Consider the following 25,696-nt stretch of genomic DNA (forward strand, 5'->3'; position numbering starts at 1 on the left):
CATGTAATAATGGTAGTACAGAAGCAGATAGAGTACAAAATAACTCTGAAAGAAAAGAACTTGTTTGCAAGGAGGCAGTTCACACTGGTCCAATTTTTGGTCAAATAATATTCTTTCTATATTAGAGAAAAGGTTCTACTGAGGGAAAGTGCTGCCCCCTCTCCACTACCATCCCCCATTCCCGTCCTGCAAACTGAGAAGAACCACACTTAATGAGAAATGTTACTGATAAAAATATATTATACATGTAATGATGGGGGGTGGGGGATTGAAAACCACTGTCCTGGAATAAAACACTTAGCAGGAAATCTTATGATTTAAATACGAAAATTCTCTAGATTAAATCACATCTCCCTCACCATATGATATATAAGCTATTTTTGCCACAAGACCACTCTGATCCTACTACAATCTAAATTAGCATTAAATAAGGAATATTCTGTACACAACATATTTGATCAAAAACTTTAGAAGACTTCTATGACCACTATGCTGAACATGAGGAATAGTAAGAGTCGGAACATTCAACTAACATATATTGTGCTGTTAATTGTACTGTCAATTGTGCTGTTAATTTATAAAAGACAATGTTCAAGGTAAAAAGGCAGATTGACTGAACTGATCATCCCAAACAAGACCATTACAAATTTTAGACAAAGTATTTTTTTTAAAAAACAACTATTTGAAGGCACTAGAGAGTAACCAAAAAGGCAAAAATGACAAGTCTGACCTTGAAAAATTAACTACAGTCTGTGAGGTTTATCAATTTATGGCTTTTTCCCTGAGGGCATCCCCCAATTCGCAGGTGACAGAAAGCTGCAGCCTTACTGGCTTAAGTGCTGGTTGAGTTTGAGGCTAACAGAGTAGGCAGAAAGTTAAAGACATAATTCCAAAAGGAAGAAAGGCTTAGAGAGCCAAGAACCAAAATCTACATTTAAAACTGACCCAAATCCCTAGCTGGTTGCTAAACTACATGCGCAGAGACTGCAGCTGCTGTCCACACGGAGGAAACAGAGTTTAGGGCCTGAATTAAATGCCCATTAAGAAAACAGCAAGTAAATTTCCTATTAGAATAAAAATATTTATTCAGAGGGATATAAAATCAAAGTCTCTATACTCTATCATTCATAACATCCAATAGCATAAACAAGAAAATGTGAACCATATAAAGGAAAATAAGCAGCCAATTGAAACTAAACCTGAGATGATGAAAAGCTGCAAATAAAATGCAGACTGAATAATACAATGTAGCAAACATTTTAATAATCTTGAATCAATGGGAATACCCAGCAGATGACACAAATCATTGTGGTATCTGCTATAACAGTGAACTATGCTAGGACACTGGTCTCATCTTTGACTCCTTCAGCACGTACCATTGGGTGCCTGTAGTTTTTTGTTTAATTAAATAATTAATTTTAAACACTCTTACTGTGCTTGTCTTTTACCTTAGACATGACCCCAACAGGTCTGTTTGAAAACCTACTTTAATAAGTCGTCTGTATTGCTTTCAGTATTAAAATGAATAGTATTTTTCTACATATGTAAATAGCACATATTGTAATGGGTGAAACCTAGAGTTGACCAGGAAACAATTTTTCGAAATTTTTTTTTCCACTGTAGTATAAAGGGAGTGCTTTAGCAACATACATCATGATCCTTTAATATTTACACTTTTTGATAAACTAATTTCCTTTCTACAATTTATACCATAGTAATAATAAGAGTAGACTTCTAAGATATTCACAGTTTTTAATTGCACTTATTAATGAAGCTGCAATTTGGGACAGTGAATAAATATTCAATAATAAGATAATTCTTAAATGATGATGTATTAAGACCATGTATTACTGTGGTTGGCAGAATTCTAAAATGAACCCTCCCCAAGATTTCCTGCCCTAATCCCCAGGACTGTGAATAAGATGAGATATCATGCCCATGATTATGGTAGGTTATATGGCAAAATAAATGTTGCACCTATTTTTAAGGTTACAAATCAGTTTATCTTGGGTTAATTAAATGGGAGATTATGTACATGGGCATGATCTAGTCAACAAATCCTTCAGAGCAGAGAGTTTTCTCAGCTAGCCAACGAGGGGAAATTAGAGAGACGCAAAGCTGGAGAAAGGTCTGTTGTGTTATGCTGGCCTTGAAAATGAAATGCAAGAACAGAAAAATGCCCTCTAGGAGCAGAGTGAGCTCCAGCCAACAGTCAGCAGGAAAACAAGTCCTTTAGTCCTCCAACTGCAAGGAAGCAAATTCTCCACAAGTGGAATAATCTTCTAAGGGGATTCTCCCATGACACCCAGGTCAGAACCCAGCCTGACAGACACATGGATTTCTCTTGTGAAAATCTCAACAAACAACTCAGTTGAATCTGCCAGACTTCTCATCTTTAAAACTGTGAGCTAGGGCTTCCCTGGTGGCGCAGTGGTTGAGAGTCCCCCTGCCGATGCAGGGGACACGGGTTCGTGCCCCAGTCCAGGAAGATTCCACATGCCGCGGAGCGGCTGGGCCTGTGAGCCATGGCCGCCAAGCGTGCGCGTCCGGAGCCTGTGCTCCGCAACGGGAGAGGCCACAACAGGGAGAGGCCCATGTACCACAAAACAAAACAAAACAAAACAAAAAAAACTGTGAGCTAGGGCTTCCCTGGTGGTGCAGTGGTTAAGAATCTGCCTGCCAATGCAGGGGACACGGGTTCGAGCCTTGGTCCGGGAAGATCCCACATGCTACCGAGCACCTAAGCCAGTGTGCCACAACTACTGAGCCTGAGCTCTAGAGCCCACAAGCCACAACTACTGAAGCCCGCATGCCTAGAGCCCATACTCTGCAACAAGAGAAGCCATCGCAATGAGAAGCCCGCGCACCGCAACGAAGACCCAATGCAGCCATAAATAAATAAATAAACAAACAAATTCATTTAAAAAAACCCTGCGAGCTAATAAATGGGTACTGTTTTAAGCCACTAAAAAATAATCATAATCATAATAATTAGCAGAATGGTGTTTGATAAATGGCATAAAATAATAGTTTATGTTGAAAATTAGACTTCATGAACACATCTAAAGAAATGTTAGGCTAAGTTATACACTTACATAACTGCTATTGTGTCTTCATTTGTTCAGAAAAACTTTCAAATTCTGTTAAATACTTTCCTGAAACAAAACCTACCTCCACTGATGACTGGTACTGAAAGGTTCTGATCACTTAGATTTTCTGTTAACATCCATGCTGGAAGGATTCTTTTCCTCTGGGAAGGGTTTGGCTGTTGCTTACTCAAGTCTCTACTTTCATCTAGGAAAGACTAAAAAGGCACTTATATATGAATTGCTAAAAATAATCCTGCATCCTTAATAAAACCATAAAAATTATTTACTTTGCAGAAAACTACCATTAAAAAAATCCATCTGGGCTTCCCTGGTGGCACAGTGGTTGAGAGTCCGCCTGCCGATGCAGGAGACACGGGTTCGTGCCCCGGTCCAGGAAGATCCCACGTGCCGCGGAGTGGCTGGGCCCGTGAGCCATGGCCACCGAGCCTGCGCGTCCAGAGCCTATGCTCCACAACGGGAGAGGCCACAACAGTGAGAGGCCCGCGTACCACACACACAAAAAAAATCCATCCGCAACTGTGGACTGAGTTGCTCAAAGTTCTCAAAGAAAGAAATTCAATATCTCTGTTAGTTGAAGTGTTGGTCTAGTGTGATATTCTCTAGAGCTTAACTTAAAAACAGCAAAAGCAGATCAATGCTAGAAATTTTGTCATGATATGTCTAATACCAGTTGTCTTTTCTTTCCTTAAGGAACATGTTATAAATGGATGAGATCTTAAATTTCTTACCACACTATTTGCAGCGGTCTGGGTCTTTCCTGTTTCTGTGCTTCTTTCCAGCTGTGGGGCATCACGTGTCTCATCAGGCAAATCAATCGAGGAAGATTTTGGCGTTTCATTCAATATATCATCTTCATCATGTATTTGACTGTTTCTATGAAATACAATTGAAATTCATTTATTAATCACTTAAATTTAAAACATTTCTATTGCCTACCATGCCATTATGTGATTCGCCCAAGTACATCTAACTAATGGGTTATGCTACTTTTCTCAGACTTAGGAAGACAAAAAAGCAGATTATAGTATGCTAGAATAAAATATATAGACTAGAATATGTTCCTCATCTTCTGCCCACTCTATCACCATAAAATACATTAATCTTTCCAAAACATGGGCCTAGAAACCACAGCTATTTATAAGATGGGCAATGGCCATCTCTATGAAGGCTTAAGAGTTATTTACTTACTATATAGTATTTGTTCAGATTGTCCATAAAAGTTAAGATCTCCTCCAAGTATCCAAAAAGAAAATGCAAACTGTAAGAACATCAGCTAAGCTAGTTAGGCTCTTGAAGAAAAAAGAAATAAAATCCTGAGGTCAGGTTCACACACAGCTGCTACTGGGGTCCTGGCCAGTGCAGCCGCTTGTGAAATCTCCCCAAACTTGTAGTCCGACACAGGAGCATCCACAGTCACATGTGGAACATACTAGCAGAACCAATTACCTCCTACTTGCTGCAAAGTGGGGTAAGATCATCCAAAGTTCTGGATCATTATTCTTTATGTATGCATAGAGATGATCCAACAGACTTATCTTTTTTTTGTTTTTTCGTTTTTTTGTGTTTTTTTGCAGTACGCAGGTCTCTCACTGCTGTGGCCTCCCCCGCCGCGGAGCACAGGCTCCGGACGCGCAGGCTCAGCGGCCATGGCTCACGGGCCCAGCCGCTCCGCGGCATGCAGGATCCCCCCAGACCGGGGCATGAACCTGCATCCCCTGCGTCAGCAGGTGGACTCTCAACCACTGCGCCACCAGGGAAGCCCCAGACTTATCTTTTGGAAATTTGAAAATATAGATGGAAATACCACTCAGAAATAAAAAGGAAAAAAGTATGATATGTACATTAACTTGGATGAATCTCAAAGGCAGTTTGCTAAGTGAAAGAAGCCAGACACAAAAAGTACATATCGTATGAATCCATGCATATGTCATTCTGAAGAGATAAAGCTACAAGGACAGAAATCAGATCAGAAGTCGCCAGAAACAGTGGGTGGCGGAGGGGAATGACCACAAAGAGGCAAGAGGGAATTTTCTGGGGAAATGAAAATGTTCTATATCTCACTGTGGTGGTACTTACATGACTACACAAATTTGTCAAAGTGCATTGAATTATACATTTAAAAGGGGTGAAGTTTACTATTGGTAAAATGTTCCTCAGTAAACACTAACATTAAAAAACTTTGTCTGGCTGAGAAAAGAATAATTAATGGCTTGTTTTATTTGTTTTAGTGTATCTTATAGGAATAACCTCCTTCAAAGGCAGACTCGAATTCATGGCAGGAATCAGTCAAAAGAGAACAACTTACTTAGACTAAATTTCCCTGCAACACCACTGTTTTAGTTCATTCGATAAATATTTTTTAAATACCTAGGGTGTGTCAGACACTGTGCCAGGCACTGGGGACTCAGAGTTGAAAATGTATGATTGCATGAAATTGCACTCCCATCACAATATTCAAATCCATTTTACTCACAACACACAGGTGTGCTTCCAAATTCTGATTTTTTCCTCAAATTTTCTTAATATTTAATTTGAAAAATATTAAGAAACACTCCAGAGAAATGCAATGGCTTTTTACAACTTACAGTGTTACAAATTAAGCAACATCATCCATTCCATTTCTAGTTTTTCTATTCTGGCATAAATTCAAGACCAATACACACACATCCTATAGCCATAGGGAATTTTTATTAATATTTACCAAGAATAAATATAACAACAAAAAAAATCCTATCCCAGAACAAAATTCCAACATTTAGTTTCAAATAGGTCAAAGTGCAAATTATTCTCTTATACTTTTATTTAAATATAAATATTGTCACTGTGATATGGACATATTCTTATATTATCTTCAAATACTTTCTCAAGTAATCAACTATCACAGATTTATAATACAGTGTAATCAGAATTGTTAAAAAATAAAAACTTGGAATTTAATCTAAATACAATATAACAAAGGTAAATGAGTTACCCTTTTCTTTGGTAATAGCTATCAAGATATAATTCACATAATCATGAAATTCATGCTGTTAAAGTATAAAATTCAGTAGTTTTAGTATATTCCAAAGTTGTACAATGATCACCAATATCTAATTTTGGAACATATTCATCACCTCAAAAAGAAATCCCATATGCATCAGCAGTCACTTCCCATTCTCTTCTCCAGCCCCAGCAACTGCTAATCTACTTTCTGTCTCTAGAGATTTACATTTTCTGAAACTTCATATAGATGGAATCATACAAGTTGTTTGTATACAGATGTTTTCAATTCTTTGGGGTACATTCCTAGGAGTGCAATTGCTGTGTCACATGTAATTCTGCGTTTAAAATTTTGAGAAACTGCCAGAATGTGTTCCAAAGAGGCAGTAACACTTTACAACCCACTACCAAAGCATAAGAGTTCCAATCTCTCCACAACCTCATCAACACTTGTTATTATGTCTTTTTTACCATAGCTACCCTACTGAACGTGAAATGGTATCTCATTGTGGCTCTGATTAGCATTTCACGTTGAGCATCTTTTCATGTGCTTGTTGGCCAGTCAGGTATTTTCCCTGAAGAAATGTCTACTCAAATTTAGTATGCATTTTGAAATTGGGTTGTCTTTTTATTACTGTGCTGTAAAAGTTGTTTACATATTCTAGATAGAAGTTCCCTATCAGATATATGACTTGCAAATGTTTCCTCTCCTTCTGTGGGTTGTCTTTTCACTTCCTCGATGGTATCCTTAGAAGCACAGAAGTTTTTAACTGTGATGAAGTCCAATTTATCTATTTTGTTTGCTTGTGCTTTTGTTCTTCTATCTAAGAAATCATTGCCTAATCCAAGGTCACAAAAATTTATACTTTGTTTTTTTCTAAGCATTTCATAGTTTTAGCTCTTATATTAGGTCTCTGGTGCATTTTAAGTTTAGTTTTTCTATGTTGTGAGGTAGGAGTCTAACTTCATTCTTTTGCATTTGTCCCAGCACCACTTACTGAGAAGGCTACTCTTTTCTCCATTTAAATGTTTTGGCACTCTTGTAGAAAATTAATTGGCCATAGTGTAAGGGTTTATATCTGGACCCTCAACTGTATTCCACTGACCTGTATGTCTTTCTTCACACCAGTACTACACTGTCTTGATTACTGTAGCTTTGTAGCAGGTTTTGAAATTATGAAGTGTGAATCTTCCAACTCTTTTCTTCTTTTTAAAGACTGTTTTGGCAATTAAGTTATTCTTAACTCTTAAAGATATATTCCAAGTTATATTTAAATATAAGTTATATATTTTGTCTTTAATACAAAATGTACTGCTAATATGTATGAGCTGGATCTAAAAGTAAGTTTTAAAATAATTATAAATGAATTGTAAACATGCACACTTTCATATTACAATGGCATTTTCATCAACATTTTATTGTTTTGTCCTGTTCAAAATTAAAGTGATTAAAATTAGCTATTTATATGGAATCTAAGTATTAAGAACTTTAACAATTTGAAAGAAAAATGTAATTTGGTACAAAAGATTTACTTTCCTTTCCTCAACAGTGTTTTAAAGAAAATAATCCCTCTAGAGAGAGAATGTTATACTTCCTTATCAGCAATGAAATTCAGATAAAGAAAATGTTATACAATATTTCATTCATGTATTGAAGCCAATGCCTGCTAAGCACCCACTACTGGGGAAGCAATAGGAATGCAAAATTAATGTTGGTCCTTCTATATGAAATACGTCAAAATTTAATTAGCTAAAATCTAAAACTTTTTTTTGGCTTTCTTACTTTGACTTCTCAAAAAAGTATGGATTTTAGTACTTCTCACAGAATAATTTCATAGAAACATATACAGAAAAGAGTGAAAAATGAACACACTAGAGCTGATATATATGGACCCATATGCTCTCATTGAGTTCATTATGAATGGGATTTATTATACAGAATGTAAACACTACATGAAAAGCATGTTGGCATGAGTGAAGTGAGAACCTAAAGAAATGACAAGCTTTTGTACGGTCGTTTTGTTGTTCAAATCTCTTTCTTAAATTCATAACTGGTTGGAAGAAAAAATTTACAATGATATCAGGGGTCCTTACAACTGACACAAAGCACATAGGTTTTCTTTTCTGTTCTTATTCAAATTTAAAAATATTTCAACATGTAGAAATATAGAGAAAATATAATGTATGTATTCTATCTGCCTATCTATTAATATAAATACTACTGTATCCACCACCCAAATAGAAACATTTTGTCACATTTGCTCCAGATTAATTATAAATACAATCAAAGCTTCCTCTGTGTCCAGTCTCAATCTTGTTCCTCTCCCTCTCATCCCTTCTTTGAAGGAAAATTATTCTGATTTTATTATTCACATGCATGTCCTTATACTTTTACTACTATATGTATATATCCATTACTTGTGTGTATATATATATATATATATACACATAATGTATATATTATTCATGAAGTAATCCAAATAATCCATAATACACAGGTATAATATGTAATATATATCTATATACAAACGGTGTATGCTTTGTATATATGTAATCTTTTTGGGTTTTTTTTCCTCAACATTACATTGTGGAGATTTATCCACATTTTAACCTGGAGCTCTCTCTAGTTCATTCACTTTCACTCCATTTTAAAACTACACCAAATTTATTTAGCCACTCTCCAAGTGTCTTCACTATTAGAATGACTGCTATAGTAAGCTTTCTTATACAGTCAGGGAAGTCAGTAAGAGCTATAGTCCTAGTCAGCTTGTATTTGAATTCTCTGTCACATATTAGCTATGAGACCTTGGGCAAGTCTCAAACCTTCTGCGTCTCAGTTTCCTAATCTGTAATATAGGGATTTTAACAGTACCTATTCCTTATAAAGATGGTTGTGAAGATTAAAAAGTTCATACGTGTAAATCTTACACAACAGTACAACGGTGTTTTTATGAGGTAGACACTACAAAATGGAGCTAGTTCTAAAATATATGAGAATCCCAATGGTATCAAAAAATGTCTAAAGTATATTTCAATACTTCCACAGTCTAAGACATGGTTCACTCCCCCTTGCTAGAGGATAGCAGCCTTTCTTTGTCTGGAGACCAGGCAGCTGCCTCCTAATGGTATACCTGTCATGATGATACTTGCCTTCCTCAAGACCTGCCCTCCCACCCCTCGTGGCTTCTATTCCAATAACCAAGGTCAACTCATCATTACCTGACTAGAAAAGTACTGTCCCTACTTCAACAGGAAAGCAAATATTTACTAAAGAGCTACAGGACCTGGCTAATATGTACTGACAGAAACCAGAAGACCATGCCCAAGAATAGATCTTGAAGATGCTAAAACAGGGGATGCAGAATAAAACTGGAAAAAAAACACTGCAACCTGTCCTGCAACCTGGGATTTAAGGTACTGGCAAGGACACCTGAAGCCAGTCGTAATATACAGCTGAAATGGCTTGTTCATGCTTGGAAAAAGAATATGTTTACAGTAAATAGGGTAGAAATAGAGAATGCCCTGGCATGATACTGAAAAGGGGGTCAATAGGCTCTAAGAGGTGGGCATGCTAAAATGGACTTATTACATGAGACTAGAGAATCCCCCACCTGACCATGTTCCCCAGAAGGGCCCAGAACACTAAGCTACATACTAGTGAGGCAGTGTTGAAGAGCTCAATGGTAACTGCCTCTATAGGTCAATGTTGATGGTAGGAGAGGCTGCCAAGAACAAGGCTCTTTAGCATCAATGGAGATGACAGCATTCTAGAATTGCAGAGGCCAGGTGGTTAGCATTTAACTATCAGAGGCTAAGTGGACATTATTTGCATAACAGTCAGCAAAGTTGTAATGGCACTGATCTATAAGCACCTTTAACAATGGCTATCCACCTAGCTGGAGATTACATTGCCCAGCTTTCCTTGCAACTCCGTGTAGCCATGTGCCAAACAACCCGATCAAAACGTGGGCAGAAGACTTAAATAGGCATTTTTCCAAAGAAAACATACAGATTACTAACAGGAACATGAAAAGTTGCTTAACATCACTAATTATTAGAGAAATGCAAATCAAAACACCATGAGATATCACTTCACACCTGTCAGAATGGCTATCATCAAAACGTGTACAAATAACAAGTGTTGGTGAGGATGTGGAGAAAAGGGAACCCTTGTGCACTGTTTAAGACTATAAATTGGTGCAGCCACTATGGAAAACACTACAGAGGTTCCTCAAACAACTAAAAATAGAACTACCATATGATCCAACAATCCCACTCCTGGCTACGTATCCTAGAAAAACAAAAACACTAATTCGAAAAGATACATGCACCCTGATGTTCATAGCAGCACTATTTACAACAGCCAAGATATGGAAGCCCAAGTGCCCATCAACAGATGAATGGTCTGTTGTTATACAAAGATACATACATACATACATACATATATATATATATACACACACACACATACACACACACACACACACACACACACACACAATGGAATATTACTCATCCATAAAAAAGAATAAAATTCTGCCATTTGCAACAATATGCAGGGACCTAGAGAGTTTTACATTAGTGAAAAAAGTCAGACAGGGAAAGACAAATACTGTACGTTATCACTTATATGTGGAATCTAAAAAATACAACAAATGAACGTATATAGCAAAACAGAAAGAGACTCACAGATATAGAAAACAAACTAGTGTATACCACTAGGGAGAGGGAAGGGAGGATGAGCAAGATAGTGTTATGGGATTAAGAGATAAAAACTACTGTGAATAAAATGGATAAGCGAAAGGATATATTGTACAGCACAGGGAATTACAGCCATCTCTCAGTAATAACTTTAAACGGAGTATAATCTATAAAAATACTGAATCACTATGCTGTACACCTGAAACTAATATTATAAATCAACTATAATTTTTAAAACGACAGAGAATATATCCAGCACCCCCAAAAAGCTCCCTTGTGGCCCCCCTTCCTAGTCAATCCTCCAGAAATAAACATTGATGGATTAGTTTTCTTATAATAGAACGTAATATAAATGTAACTATACAGTAGGTATTGTTTTGTGCCTTGCTTCCTCAGGATTTTCTAAATAGACAATCATGTCATCTGCAAATAAAGACAGTTTTGCTTCTTTCTTTCCAGTATGATGCACTTTATTTCTTTTTCTTGCTTTACTGGACTGGTTAGGACCTCCAGTCAACATGGAATAGAAGTTGTGCAAATGGATATCTTTGTTTTGTTCCCAACTGTAGGGAGAGAACTTTTCAATACCTCACTACTAAGTATTTTTTTATAGGAAGGAAATTTCCTTCTTTTCCTAGTTTTCTCTAAGGTTTTTTTAACAGGTATTAAATTTTTGTCACAATTGTTTTTAGGCATCTACTGGAATGACAGTTCTTTAATCTGTTATAGTGAATTTCACTGATTGGTTTTTTTTTTATATATATATGATAAATTCACCTTGCATTTCTCAGACAAATTTCACTTGGTCATAGTGTATTAAAATCTATTTCACACATTGCTGGGTTTGACTTCTAAATATTTTGTTATAAGGAATGTGGGTTTGTATTTACTTTTCTTGTAATGTTCTTGTCTGATTTTGGTATCAGGATTATGGAAGCTTCATAAAATGAGTGGGGAAGTGTACTCTCTTCTATTTTGGAGAAAAAAGTATAATATTGGTATTATTTGTACCTTGTAAGTTTAAGAGAAATCACTAGTGAAGTTCCTTGCAGGAAATTCTTAAATCGGGAACTCAATTTCTTTAATGGACATAGGATTCATCAGATTTTCTATTTCTTCCTGTATCAGTTTTGGTAAATTGTGTTTTTCAAGGAATGCATCCATTCATTTAGGCTATCAGTTTTACTGGCATAAAGTTTTACGTAATTATTTCTTCATTATTCTTTTAAGGTCTGCAGGATCAGTAGTGATATTGCCTCTCCCATTCCTGATACTGATAATTTGTGTTTTCCAGCTTCTTTTTCTTGGTAAGCCTTGTCAATTTTATCAATTTTATTAGTCTTTTCAGAAAACTAACTTTAGGCTTTGTTGATCTTCTTTGTTATTTGTCTATGTTCTATTTCATTGATTTCTAGTCCTATTCTTCTTATTGTTTCCTTTTTTCTGTCTATTTTGGGATTAATTTACTCCTGTTTGTCTATCTTCTTAAAATAGAAGCAAAGGGCATCAGTTTTACCTCTTTCTTCTCTTCTAATATAGGCATTTAATATAAATTTCCCTCAAAGGACTACTTTAGATATATTTCACAAATGTTTTTGTTATGTTTTCAGTATTATTCTGTTCAAAATGTTTTCTAATTGCCCTTTTCTCTGGGTTCCAGAGGTTACCTAGGTATGTGCTGTTTAATTTCAAAACACTTGAAGATTTTCCTAGATATTGTATTTTTATTGATTTTTAAATTTAATACCAGTGCCGTCAAAGAACACACTCTATATAATTTTGTCCATCTACTTCTATAGGTCCAGTTTAAGTATTCTATAATTTAAAAACTAAAACAAAGGGGAATAATCTGCTAATGACTGCCTCAACAAAACTAGTGTATTAATTTCAATTTTACATCAGCTATTTATTGTAACCTCATTTTATCCATTTCCCTATTCTATATTTTCTGTTATTTTTATAAGAAATAAGAGTTATACAAGCATAATCTAAAACAGAGGTTAATACCTTAAGAAAATTTTAAAAACTAAAAAAAAAGATTAAGAAAATGTAGTCAGTTTCAAATTAACTATCCTGGTTATTGTTAGATGCGAAATATATTCTAAACACAATGGTAAAAGATACAACATATGGAAGCAATCACTATTGAAGCATAAGTTTCCAAAATCTAATGTTTTCTAGAAAAACACACACACACACACACACACACACACACACACACACACACACACACACACTCACCATGTAAGACCTATCGCCAATTTAGTTGAATTCTAGAGTGGTGTCTACTGAAGCTTTTGTGGATGACTGAGGAATTAGATTACAAATACCATTACTTAATTGCATTTCATCAGGCAATCTTACCTTAAAGTACATTCCACTTCCGTTTCAGAATGTGTAGACAAAACACGAAAAATGTATTTGTCAACTAATAAAGAGAAACTATCTCCAGGATTCAACCAGTGCCATAGATTTGTCTTCAATGGTAAGAGCTGGCTCTTCTCAGAAGACTGATAAAAGCACGGATTTGTATGTATCTAACAAATTAAAGAAAAAGAATACAGTGATGTAGTAACTTAAAATCATGACTACTTAAAACTACAACTAAATACGAACTGATTCAAAATTTGTGTCAAAACAATTCTAAGTATAAACTTACACTTAAAAGTCTAATAAATCTGGCACTTCTAAGTATCATAATTATTATCTAAACATAAAAAAATAGTTGTAACATACCTCCCATTTCTCTAGGAATCAAAGAAAAAAGCAAATTTATCAATTAACTGGTTAAAAGATACTTCTATTTTGTTTGAGAGATGACTGGACATTGGAAAGAGAAACATGAAAAATAATTATCAGTATGGAAACTGAGTCCCCCAATTTTGATATCCAAAATTCACTAATCTATTGAAAATTCTCTTCTGCTTATTTTCCCCTAATAATTTCTTACTATGATTAAAAAATGAGAAACTATGGGAAGGAAATTCTTGATCAAATTTCTCAAGCAAACAACATACCTTTTTTCTTTACTCCTCACAGAGGAATCTTCTTATTTTGTTTAAATGAAATTCCCCTCTGAAGATCATCATCCATATTCAAATTGCAAGAGGTAAATATATCTCAATGTCAAAACTATTACAATATCCCCTATTTTGAATTATGTTTCCACTGATTACCTCACGTTAGCAAAGATAATGAGAGCTGCCTCCATAATTAACACCTATTGAAAGGCATCTTAAAAATTCTAACTAAAATCAAGCTGAATTTAACCATCTCCAGAATAGCCTTCTTGTCATCTAAACCACTGGGTCTTTTAATAAGCTTTAGCATATACCAAAGCAATCCACATTAATGCAGATCTTCAGTTTTTTAAAAGAATTTTACATAGAGCAACTCCCCCTACCACCCATTCATCTGTCTACTTCATCAGTATAAATGACATTTTTTTCTAGAGACATCAACCATCTCTCCATTTATAGCAAGGTAAATGTCACCCTGAGATTGGACATATGCCAAACATTCTCAGTTTTTCTATTTATACTTCATTAAAGTATCTTGAGATGCAACTAAATTTTCACACATCAAAACCTTTTCTGATCCCAACCATTTAATATATCTATAGGTGTTAAGATACGTTTTATTCACCCTGAGTTTGAACAGACTAGAAATGAGTATAAATTCAGTAGGTAAAAACTTCTGTTCCTACTGTAAAAAATATTCATTATGGAAAAATTAAGGAAGCTTATAATAGTCCTCTTTTTAATGTATTTTGAAATTCTAGAAATGCATCAGTATTTTTTTTTCTTTTTACCCCTCAAAAATTTTCTTTTCATTGGGAAACTTGGTTAAAATTTTTTATTAAATATAGTTACTTTCATTTTTTAAAAATCTTAATCATTTATGGAATATAAACTAAGTAAGATATAAACAAGTCTAGAATATTGCTATAAAACATGAAGCAAATAATGTTGTTAAGTTAGGTAGATTACTTTGCACTATAATTTATTTTTCATTTGTTTTTATTTCTTAAAATGCCTATTTCTATGGGAAAAGAATAGGGTATTTCAAGTGTAAATACAAGATATTCTGATTTAGTTTCAATTATATATTAAAACACACCAAAATATCCACAAACTTTTACTGAACATCTACAACATTCTTTCATTCCATTCAAATGTCAAGCCCCAGATCATTTACCTCTGAAGTCCATTTCTCTTTAGCATTTGCAGTCACTGCCCTAGTTCAAGCTCTTACCCACTGCTTGCGTTTCTTGCTTGTGCTAACATCATATCAAGTCTCCCTGATTTCCTTTACTTCACTGCTTCCTAAGTTTTTTTTTTACATTTCCCTACATAAGGCCTCTGATGCTTCTCCAATATAAGCAAAGCATAGCAGTGAAGGCTCTTCATAAAGCTACAGTGGTTTGCAACCTCATCTCTCACCTTCATACACCAAAATCTTCACCCTATACACACAATCTTTGATCCAATCATTGAGACCTACTCAAAAATGCTCTTTTGTTTACTACAGCCTCAGTAATGTCTTATCCCACCCCACCTTTCTGCTTGAACTATTGGAACCAGTCCCTATCAGTTCAAAGATAGTCATCTGATAAATCACCACTAGACTCCAAGGTCCATGGGTGCAGATAACTACCTAACACAGTTCTAACAGTCTATGATTAAAATGACTACAGAAGCCTCTAGCAGCAGGAAGAATCAATGATAGTTCAACTGTCAATCATTAGTGAATAATCTCAGGAACGGTTCCAAATAGTGTACCATAAGAAGTGAGGCTTGAAGTCTAATGCACTTAATATAAATGCTACCTGTTGAATCACTTAAATAGAGTCACCCCTAAAACTGTTTGACTGCATTCTCTATAAGATGTCTTATTAAATGATTTTTTAAAATTATAATTGGTACAATTAGGTAAACTAAATTTCAAACAGAATCCACTTTCATCTGCTAAAAAGCTACTGGAAGCACGCAACTCGGCACCTGAGCTTACTGGCTTTCAAAATCCCAAGAAAATCACAGAAGTAACTTTAGTTGTCACTTCACATGACTTCTTCTGATCAAATACCATAATATACTTTTTAAAAAAAATTATTTACTTATTTATTTTCATTTGATGACTTGAATAATATATATTTTTTATACAGAAGGTCCTTATTAGTCATCCATTTTATGCACATTGGTGTATACATGTCAATCCCAATCACCCAATTCATCACACCACCACCCCCACCACCCGCCGCTTTCCCCCCTTGGTGTCCGTACGTTTGTTCTCTACATCTGTGTCTCAATTTCTGTCCTGCAAACCACTTCATCTGTACCATTTTTCTAGGTTCCACATATGTGCGTTAATATACGATATTCGTTTTTCTCTTTCTGACTTACTTCACTCTGTATGACAGTCTCTAGATCCATCCACGTCTCAACAAATGACCCAATTTGTTCCTTTTTACGGCTGAGTAATATGCCATTGTATATATGTACCACATCTTCATTATCCATTCATCTGTTGATGGGCAGTTAGGTTGCTTCCACAACCTGGCTATTGTAAATAGTGCTGCAATGAACATTGGGGTGCATGTGTCTTTTTTTGTGTGTGTGTGGTATGCAGGCCTCTCACTGTTGTGGCCTCTCCCATTGCGGAGCACAGGCTCCAGACGTGCAGGCTTAGTGGCCATGGCTCACGGGCCCAGCCGCTCCGCAGCACGTGGGATTGTCCCAGACCAGGGCACGAACCCGTGTCCCCTGCATCGGCAGGCGGACTCTCAACCACTGCGCCACCAGGGAAGCCCTGCATGTGTCTTTTTGAATTATGGTTTTCTCTGGGTATATGCCCAGTAGTGGGATTGCTGGGTCATGTGGTAATTCTATTTTTAGTTTTTTAAGGAACCTCTATACTGTTCTCCATAGTGGCTGTATCAATTTACATTCCCACCAACCGTGCAGGAGGGTTCCCTTTTCTCCACACCCTCTCCAGCATTTGTTGTTTGTAGATTTTTCTGATGATGCCTATTCTAACTGGTGTGAGGTGATACCTCATTGTAGTTTTGGTTTGCATTTCTCTAATAATTAGTGATGTTGAGCAGCTTTTCATGTGCTTCTTGGCCATCTGTATGTCTTCTTTGGAGAAATGTCTATTTAGGTCTTCTGCCCATTTTTGGATTGGGTTGTTTGTTTTTTTAATATTGAGCTCCATGAGCTGTTTATATATTTTGGAGATTAATCCTTTGTCCGTTGATTCATTTGCAAATATTTTCTCCCATTCGGAGGGTTGTCTTTTCGTCTTGTTTATGATTTCCTTTGCTGTGCAAAAGCTTTTAAGTTTCATTAGGTCCCATTTGTTTATTTTTGTTTTTATTTCCATTACTCTAGGAGGTGGATGAAAAAAGATCTTGCTGTGATTTATGTCAAAGAGTGTTCTTCCTATGTTTTCCTCTAAGAGTTTTATAGTGTCTGGTCTTACGTTTAGGTCTCTAATCCATTTTGAGTTTATTTTTGTGTATGGTGTTAGGGAGTGTTCTAATTTCATTCTTTTACATGTACCTGTCCAGTTTTCCCAGCACCACTTATTGAAGAGACTGTCTTTTCTCCATTGTACATCCTTGCCTCCTTTGTCATAGATTAGTTGACCATAGGTGCATGGGTTTATCTCTGGACTTTCTATCTTGTTCCATTGATCTATGTTTCTGTTTTTGTGCCAGTACCATATTGTCTTGATTACTGTAGTTTTATAGTATAGTCTGAAGTCAGGGAGTCTGATTCCTCCAGCTCCGTTTTTTTCCCCCAAGACCGCTTTGGCTATTCAGGGTCTTTTGGGTCTCCATACAAATTTTAAGATTTTTTGTTCTAGTTCCGTAAAAAATGCCATTGGTAACTTGGTAGGGATTGCACTGAATCTGTAGATTGCTTTGGGTAGTATAGTCATTTTCACAATACTGATTCTTCTAATCCAAGAGCATACGATAATATACTTTTAAATTAACCACAGAATCATGGAATTTGGGGAAAGGAACCAAAAACTACTTAGCTAAATTAGGAAAGAAAATGACTACATTTTAGACGCTAAACCATCTAAACAGTACATTTAACCAAGGCCTGGGGCAGGCCGGTGAGACTAATACAGAATAGGGAATGTTAAAGCAAAAGCTGCCAGGAAAATTAGCACTGTTACCTACATGCTCAAATTAAAGAAAAAGAAAAAAAAGACAATTCTGAAAGCTGCAATGAATATAGTCTATCCAGTTCTGGCAATTAAAATTCATGAGGATCTGGTTAAGTCCTTCCTAGGTGTTTCTGCAATTGGAAACATTTCTATTTCCTTTAAGTCTGTGTTAAAAGAAAGCAGTAAAATAAAATTTGGAGAGAAAGGGTAGAAGTAGAAGTTAAAAACAGAGGCTATATAAATTTGGTAGGCAATTATTTCATTTATCAGTCATTTTATAAACTAATATAAAATTTTATAAACAAGATGGCATAACATTGGAGATGCAGTGCAATTTATGCAACATCATATTCCTAAAAAGAGCTGTGAATGTTTGATTTTTTTTTAAGTTATAACTGAAATGTAATGTTTAGAAACCTTTCATTATGTTATCAGCCACCCCTAATTTATCTCTCAATGTGGTTCTCTGGCATATGGCTAGAGCTTTTGAGTGTTTTTGCATGTTGCTGGGCTTGGAAATGTTCCCTGTTACTCCTCAGCCTTTAAAGTGAAGCCTCCCCTTCCTCGGGTATATGCCATGGTCACCCGTGAGGAATGGTGGGTAGCAGGAAGGACAAGACTCAAAACAGGAATATACATATCTTCTGCCTGAACCCTGAATATTCTCTAAATGAGGTTTCCTGCTTATAAGCTAAGAGAAGACCATGTTCTTATTCATGAGTATTTTAAAGATTCAAATGAATCTCTAAACAATATTAAATAATGATATAGTCCTAAGTTTATAAAAGCTAAGATGTTCAATACAAAGGCATAAAATTGTAAGAGAAGAAAAGGTAAAATACTTAAGAAAGGAAAATTATTATGTTTCTTTAAAAACACATCACAAACCCAAAGTCAAGAAAACAGTCAGTTTGAGTATTTTTTCCTCAGCTGAAAGCACTTAATATTTAAATGATAGGTGGTTAAATATTAGGCATTTAGCAAATCATCCACAAAGAAAGTGGACCAATCTGTGTGGTCCGTGATCATCTTTTTCTTTTCCTAAAAATGTTCATACAGGAGATCCCAGAACTAAGAGCAAAAATGACATACCAAGAAATCTGATGTTCGCTCCTAAAACTCACATCTAAATAACTATTACTCATTGAGTAAGCTTTTTAAAAAAATCTATATCAAACAATATACACTCCAACTAAAAAGCCACACATACAAGAAGTCCAAAAGGTTGTTTCTTAAAAGTTATAAAATGACAAAAATTTATCAATATTTATAAAAAAGGAGAAGACAGACACAACATTTTCTGCCTCTATTCAAAAAGAGTCATGTACCACAATGTTCACTGCAGCTCTATTTACAATAGCCAGGACATGGAAGCAACTTAAGTCTCCATCAACAGATGAATGGATAAAGAAGATGTGGCACATATATACAATGGAATATTACTCAGCCATAAAAAGGAACGAAACTGAGTTATCTGTAGTGAGGTGGATGGATCTAGAATCTGTCATACAGAGTGAAGTAAGTCAGAAAGAGAAAAACAAATACCATATGCTAATACATATATAAGGAATCAAAAAAAAAAAGAAAAAAAGTGGTCAGAAGAACCTAAGGGCAAGACGGGAATAAAGATGCAGAACTACTAGAGAATGGACTTGAGGATACAGGGAGGGGGAAGGGTAAGCTAGGACAAAGTGAGAGTGTGGCATGGACATATATACACTACCAAACGTAAAATAGATAGCTAGTGGGAAGCAGCCGCATAGTACAGGGAGATCAGCTCGTTGCTTTGTGACCACCTAGAGGGGCGGGACAGGGAGGGTGGGAGGGAGGGAGATGCAAGAGGGAAGAGATATGAGGACATATGTATATGTATAACTGATTCAGTTTTTTATATAGCAGAAATTAACACACCATTGTAAAGCAATTATACTCCAATAAAGACGTTAAAAAAAAAAAAAAGAAATGGTGCAAAGGATGCATTATCCCTGAAGGACTAGAACTAAAATACAAATCAATTTTCTATAGCTTTCTATTGGAATTATCATTAAATATTAAACAAAGATTGATGTATACCGAAAAAAAGCGCTCCTCTTATTTTGTGTTTTTTTAATTTGGAAAGCATTTTTTTTAAAAACAAAATGAGTTGTGGAAAAGCTATTTTAGTATTTTATAGCTATTTTACAAGTGCACCCATAATTTCAAGGGAAGCAAAACAATCACAACTCAGAAATTTCACTGTGCAATAGAAAAGGTACAATCACCCAAAGCTGCATATTTTGAGAATCAATACCAAATGGCAAAAAATACATATCTTTTGCAATTTATACACAGTTTAGAACTACTCTCTCAATCATCCAAGAACCAAAGAGTAAGTTTTTATTAAAATGAAGTAAAAGCATTGACAGGGCTTCCCTGGTGGCACAGTGGTTGAGAGTCCGCCTGCCGATGCAGGGGACATGGGTTCATGCCCCGGTCCGGGAAGATCCCACATGCCGCGGAGCGGCTGGCCCCGTGAGCCACGGCCACTGAGCCTGCACGTACGGAGCCTGTGCTCTGCAACGGGAGAGGCCACAACAGTGAGAGGCCCGAGTACCGCAAAAAAAAAAGAAAAAAAGCACTGACAGCTATAAATTCACCCTGATGACATAACTAACCACTGGTGATACAGTCATTTACAAAGAACATCATCATTTTGCCTTCAGAATGCATCTTCTCCCTGCTGATACCAGACTGTACATCAAATTTAAACGACACACAAAAAAGCTAGCATCATCTCCCCATGAGCTAATATTATCTCCTCATGCACTATTTCCAAGAACTGCTAAGAGCTAGAGGCTTTTCTAAAGGGAAATATTAGAGCAGGAAAAAAAGACAAATTCATCCAATTTAAAAGTCCAAATTAGTTACTCCCCTAATTGCATTCATCTATCATTGTCAAAGCTACTTTTTTATTTACTTAGATTTCTAATTTGAGGGAAAGCAAAAAAACATTTAATTACTTAAACATAAAGTGGAATATACAGCATACAGAAGGGATCATCAAAACAAAATATCTGCTATATTTATTTATATAATTTTACAAAGTTTTTTAAACTAAAACTTCTCTCTCAACACTTTATTACAGTTGTATATATAATTTGCTTTAGCAGATCAAATAATTTGTGATTGACTAGAACAGAGAATAAGTGATATTTAGCACACATGATAAAATGAATAAACTGGAAGTCATCTGTCCATCTCATACTCATTATTTCTAATCTTAAACTTCCATTAACAAAGTCAGTGTTAGAATTCCTCTAAACTTCTCTAAATTGCACCTTGAAGGTACAGCTACAATAAGATGCTGATTAAATAAATAAATCTATTTCAAGGGGATAGGTATTTTATTGAAACTATATTAATATAAACAAGAAATCAAGCATTACATAAAGCAAAGAACCCATACGTATATCACTAAGTCCAAGAAGCAGCTTTCCTTCAACTAATATAAAGTGAATTTCGTAATTCTTGGAATAAAATTCAAAACCCAATTAAATATTTTTCTAAAAGAGCAATCAAATTCTAGTACTAGAACTGCACATTTCCTTAAAAAATCATTTTTAATGTCTTCCAATGTTTGGTAGTTTGGCATTACAGAAATAACTGCAATATACTGTACTATTCTTTACCCTTTTTTGATGTTATAAATATTCCATAATAATTTTTTAGAGACATAATACATGTAAGATATTATGTGTGGACCCACCACCCAGTTTAAGAATATTACCATTACCTTTGATGTTACCAATGAGTCTTTACCTAACCACTCTCTTCTCAGTTTCCTCAGATGTAATTATCCTGATTTTTGTGTTTATCACTTCCTTGATTTTCTTTATGGTTTCACCACCTATGTTTATGACCCTGAATATATTGTTTACTTTGTAGGATTTTTAATCTTACATAAATGAAGCCACACTGTAAATATTCTTCCAATGCTTGCTTTCATCATTCAGTATTATGTTCCTGATTTTAATCCATGCTTTTTCAGCTTTCACAGTAATGTATCTTCACTGTTGTACTACATTTCATTAAATTAATATATCACAATATATTTATTGATTTTACTGTTGGTGGAAATTTATGTTGCTTCTAGTGTTTTGCTATCACATAAACAATTTTGCTCTTCAGGCTCTTGTACATATCTATTGGTACCTGTGTGTGCGTGAGGTCTGCTTGCAGGGAATACAAGCCTTCATCTTTAGGAAATAGCGTCAAGCTATTTTCCAAAGTGGCTGCACCATCTAAGCTCCCAGCCACAGCTCATAACTATTCCACTTGTTCTACTGCTCCTCCAACACTTGAAATTGTTAGACTTTTCATTTTTGCCAATCTGTTGGGTGTGGAATCGTATCTCATTGTGGTTTCATTTATTTCTCCATCTAATAAGAAGGCTGAGCACCTGCTTTTCATGTTTACTAGCCAGGCAGGTTTCCATTTCTGCAATGTGCCACTCAAATCTTCAGCCCGTTTTTCTATTGGATTATCTTCTTCTCATTGACTGAAAGCATTTGCTATAAATTCTGGATATCATTCCTTTGTCAATTATATGTGTTTTAAGTATCTTCTCCCTGTTGTATTTTTCGGTTTCATTATAGTGTCTTTTGATCAGCAACGGTTCTTAATTTTAATGTAATTGGCTTTTTTTCAATCTTTCTTTTACAGTTTCTGCTTTTTATATCTTATTTTAAAACTGTTCCCTACTCTAAGGTCATAAAGGTTTTATCCTACGTTACCTTCTAACAGTTTTACAGTTTTGACTTTCACATTAATCTATCTGGAATTGATTTTTGTGTATGGTTTGAGGTAGGGGTCTAATTATTTTTTTTATTTTTTTGCCCAAACAAACAACAAACTGTCCCAGTACGATTTACTGATAAAAAGTTCTCTTCTCCATTTATATGCAATGCCAGCTCTGGCCCAAATCAAATTCCCACATACAAAAGCCTGAATCTAAGATTGCTTTCAGTTCTAAAGTTCTACTCAACTGAAGGCACTAAAACGTCTTGTGAAGATAAGTTGAAACAATTAGTTTCAACTTCAAGAATTTTTTTTAAAGAAGAGAACATGGCAAAAGAATCCTGACTTGGAAAACGTGATGAAAAAAAAAAACTGCAGAGGGTTCAAAGAACCTGAGTTCTAATTCTCATTTAACAACTTACTGACTATGTAGAATTAGACATTCTAAGTTGTCAAAAATAATAGTACCAAGAAAAGGGTAAAAACACTTACCTTTTTCCCATGTGTATAAGGTCACTTAATAAAAGTTCATAAAATTATACTGAACAATATTTAAAAGATAAATATAAACAAAGGTATAGTTTAAATAAAATGTTACCATCCCAAATTTTAGTTTTAAAAGTCTATAATCTAATGTGGAATTTTTGCTCTAACTTCTAATTTTGTATCTACCACAGTTTGGTGCTCAAAAGACACTTGTTGACTTATATCAACACAATCTAATTAAAGACCAAGCAAGGTACAGAATGTTTTCTAAAAGGTGTCTTCTTTGTTTGAACATTGTTAAACACCCATACAGAAATCTGACCCACTTCATAAGGGATAAAGTTTAACCTGAAGAAAGAATTTTCCATTAATAAAATCACCTTTAAGTATATTTATCTTATATTATCGATACTCTTTTAAATAGTCACAGAAGTTCAAAATACACCTGAATACTTTTCATCCAAGTATAGACATGACTCCAATTAAGCATCTCTATTAAGCCAATTTGGAAAATACTCTAGGTACAGAAATCTATTGAAACAAGTCTATAACACTTAAGTGACTTTGGTTGCTAACCCATCCCCCAAAAGCCAACCATTACACAGTTATGGACTTTCTTCTAGAATCTTATTTGTAATACCTACTCATGAACAAAATCATAATGTACACATGAACTGGTAGTCACCTTTCATTAAGATTCTAACTACATAAATGTAGCACTGCCCCATGGGAAAAAAAAAGTAGCTTAAACAGTTTAGATCTTTATCTCCCAATTATCTTCTGGCAATAAGAAAAACATATTCCGACATTAATTCCCTATTTTCATAACCTTAAAAATAAGCCCCTCCAATCAGGAGCTGGAAACACGTGAGAGAGAAAATGTTAAAATAAATCATTAATAACATATTTACCGGTTTGATTCGAAGCTGACCACCCACCACTTCAAGAATGGCATGTCTTCTGGACACTCTCTTATCTGTTATCTACAGGAGAAAAAAAATTAAAATTTCAAACACAGCCACCTGCCTAAAAAACAATAACAACAAACCCCAGAGCAACGTTTCTGAAATCAGTAGCTAGATATGAAATCTATTATTCATTCAACAACTGTATATTGAAATGACTGTCCTCACTGAACAAATAACGAAACAACTCAGAGATTAAGGGACCTTAATCACAGAAAAATAAACAGTGAAGCAGAGACTCAAGGTTGGAAACTAACAGATCCCAAAACCTTTCATGATGGTTTCCATTCAAGACAGACATTTAGTAGGGATTCTTATCAATAAAATTCATAAAATGAGAAAAAAATCTATATAATATGTACTTATCAGGAAGCATTCCAAATACAGATAAGATAAATTATGTTATAATGACAGAAGGTCTCAAAAAGCAGCAGTCTGGTAAATGTAAAAGGTAAGACTACAAGCTTTGGTGTCAAGCAGACCCAGGTCAGGCAGACCTGCATTTGAGCTCAGGGCCATTAGCAGTAGTTAAGAGAACAGGAAGGTAGGAGAGGGAGCAGTGAAAACCAAGTATTTACAGTGAAGAAAAAAATTTTAATTATATATTTGCTTCCTGTTTTGAGCCAGCACTGTTCTACTTACTCTCACAATCACTTCTGCACACCAAAGTTTAAAAATTGAGGACTTCCCTGTGGTGCAGTGGATAAGACTCCACGCTCCCAATGCAGGGGGCCTGGGTTCGATCCCTGGTCAGGGAACTAGATCCCATATACATGCCGCAACTAAGAGTTCACATACCACAACTAAGGAGCCCGCCTGCCACAACTAAGACCTAGTGCAACCAAATAAATAAATAAATATTTAAATAATAATAATAATAAAATAAATTGCAACCTTCACTTCTGCACTTTCTATTTCCCCTCTCCACAATTAAAAAAAAAAAATTGCTTGCACTTTCAATGTTGAAATTGCCAATCAAGCCTTCCCTGCATGGCTATTAACAGAACAGTTAAGATTACCTTTGTAATTTGTGACTTTATGTAATGAAAACATTTTAATCACCAATTTTACTTAGCACCATAATTATCCGGCCTACCTCTTCATTACCTTAGTATCTATCACTTCATCTCTGACCTTATCCACATCAGGACCAAAATTATCAGTAAAAGCAGACTGTAGCAAAGCCTAAATTCAAGTAAACCCATTGGTTCCACAAAAACTTGCAAAAATATGAAACTTCCAGGAATCAGTACTCATTATTTTAGCCAACGACTAATTCCACACTTAAGGCTGTGACTATATAAAAACAGAAGCATCGCAGTGGAATAAATTCCACATAGTGAATATTCCACACAGCTACAGTTGATTTTTAGAACATTTTCTAAAATAAAATATCTTAAAGGTAGCCTATTTAAAATATATCCACTATTAGCCACAATGGCTATTTCAGACAATTAAATATAAACTAGTAGCCTATTCAATCAGAAAAGAGAGGACAGA

The 25,696-nt window shown here is 35.2% G+C and overlaps 1 protein-coding gene across 2 annotated transcripts in view; it reads right to left on the minus strand.

Annotated features, from left to right (window-relative positions):
* Positions 1-25,696, minus strand: part of APLF (aprataxin and PNKP like factor) — an 86,376-nt gene that overhangs the window by 46,943 nt on the left and 13,737 nt on the right. For both annotated transcript variants that reach the window (XM_060169483.1, XM_060169482.1), the window contains exons 2-5: positions 24,143-24,214; positions 13,155-13,327; positions 3,839-3,983; positions 3,172-3,304 (exon numbers count right to left, since the gene is read on the minus strand). In XM_060169483.1, the coding sequence (XP_060025466.1) occupies positions 3,172-3,304; positions 3,839-3,983; positions 13,155-13,327; positions 24,143-24,214 (523 nt within the window). The remainder of the gene's footprint in view (positions 1-3,171; positions 3,305-3,838; positions 3,984-13,154; positions 13,328-24,142; positions 24,215-25,696) is intronic.

Source organism: Lagenorhynchus albirostris, chromosome 13 (genome assembly GCF_949774975.1).
Source record: "Lagenorhynchus albirostris chromosome 13, mLagAlb1.1, whole genome shotgun sequence".
Taxonomy (NCBI): Eukaryota; Metazoa; Chordata; class Mammalia; order Artiodactyla; family Delphinidae; genus Lagenorhynchus; species Lagenorhynchus albirostris.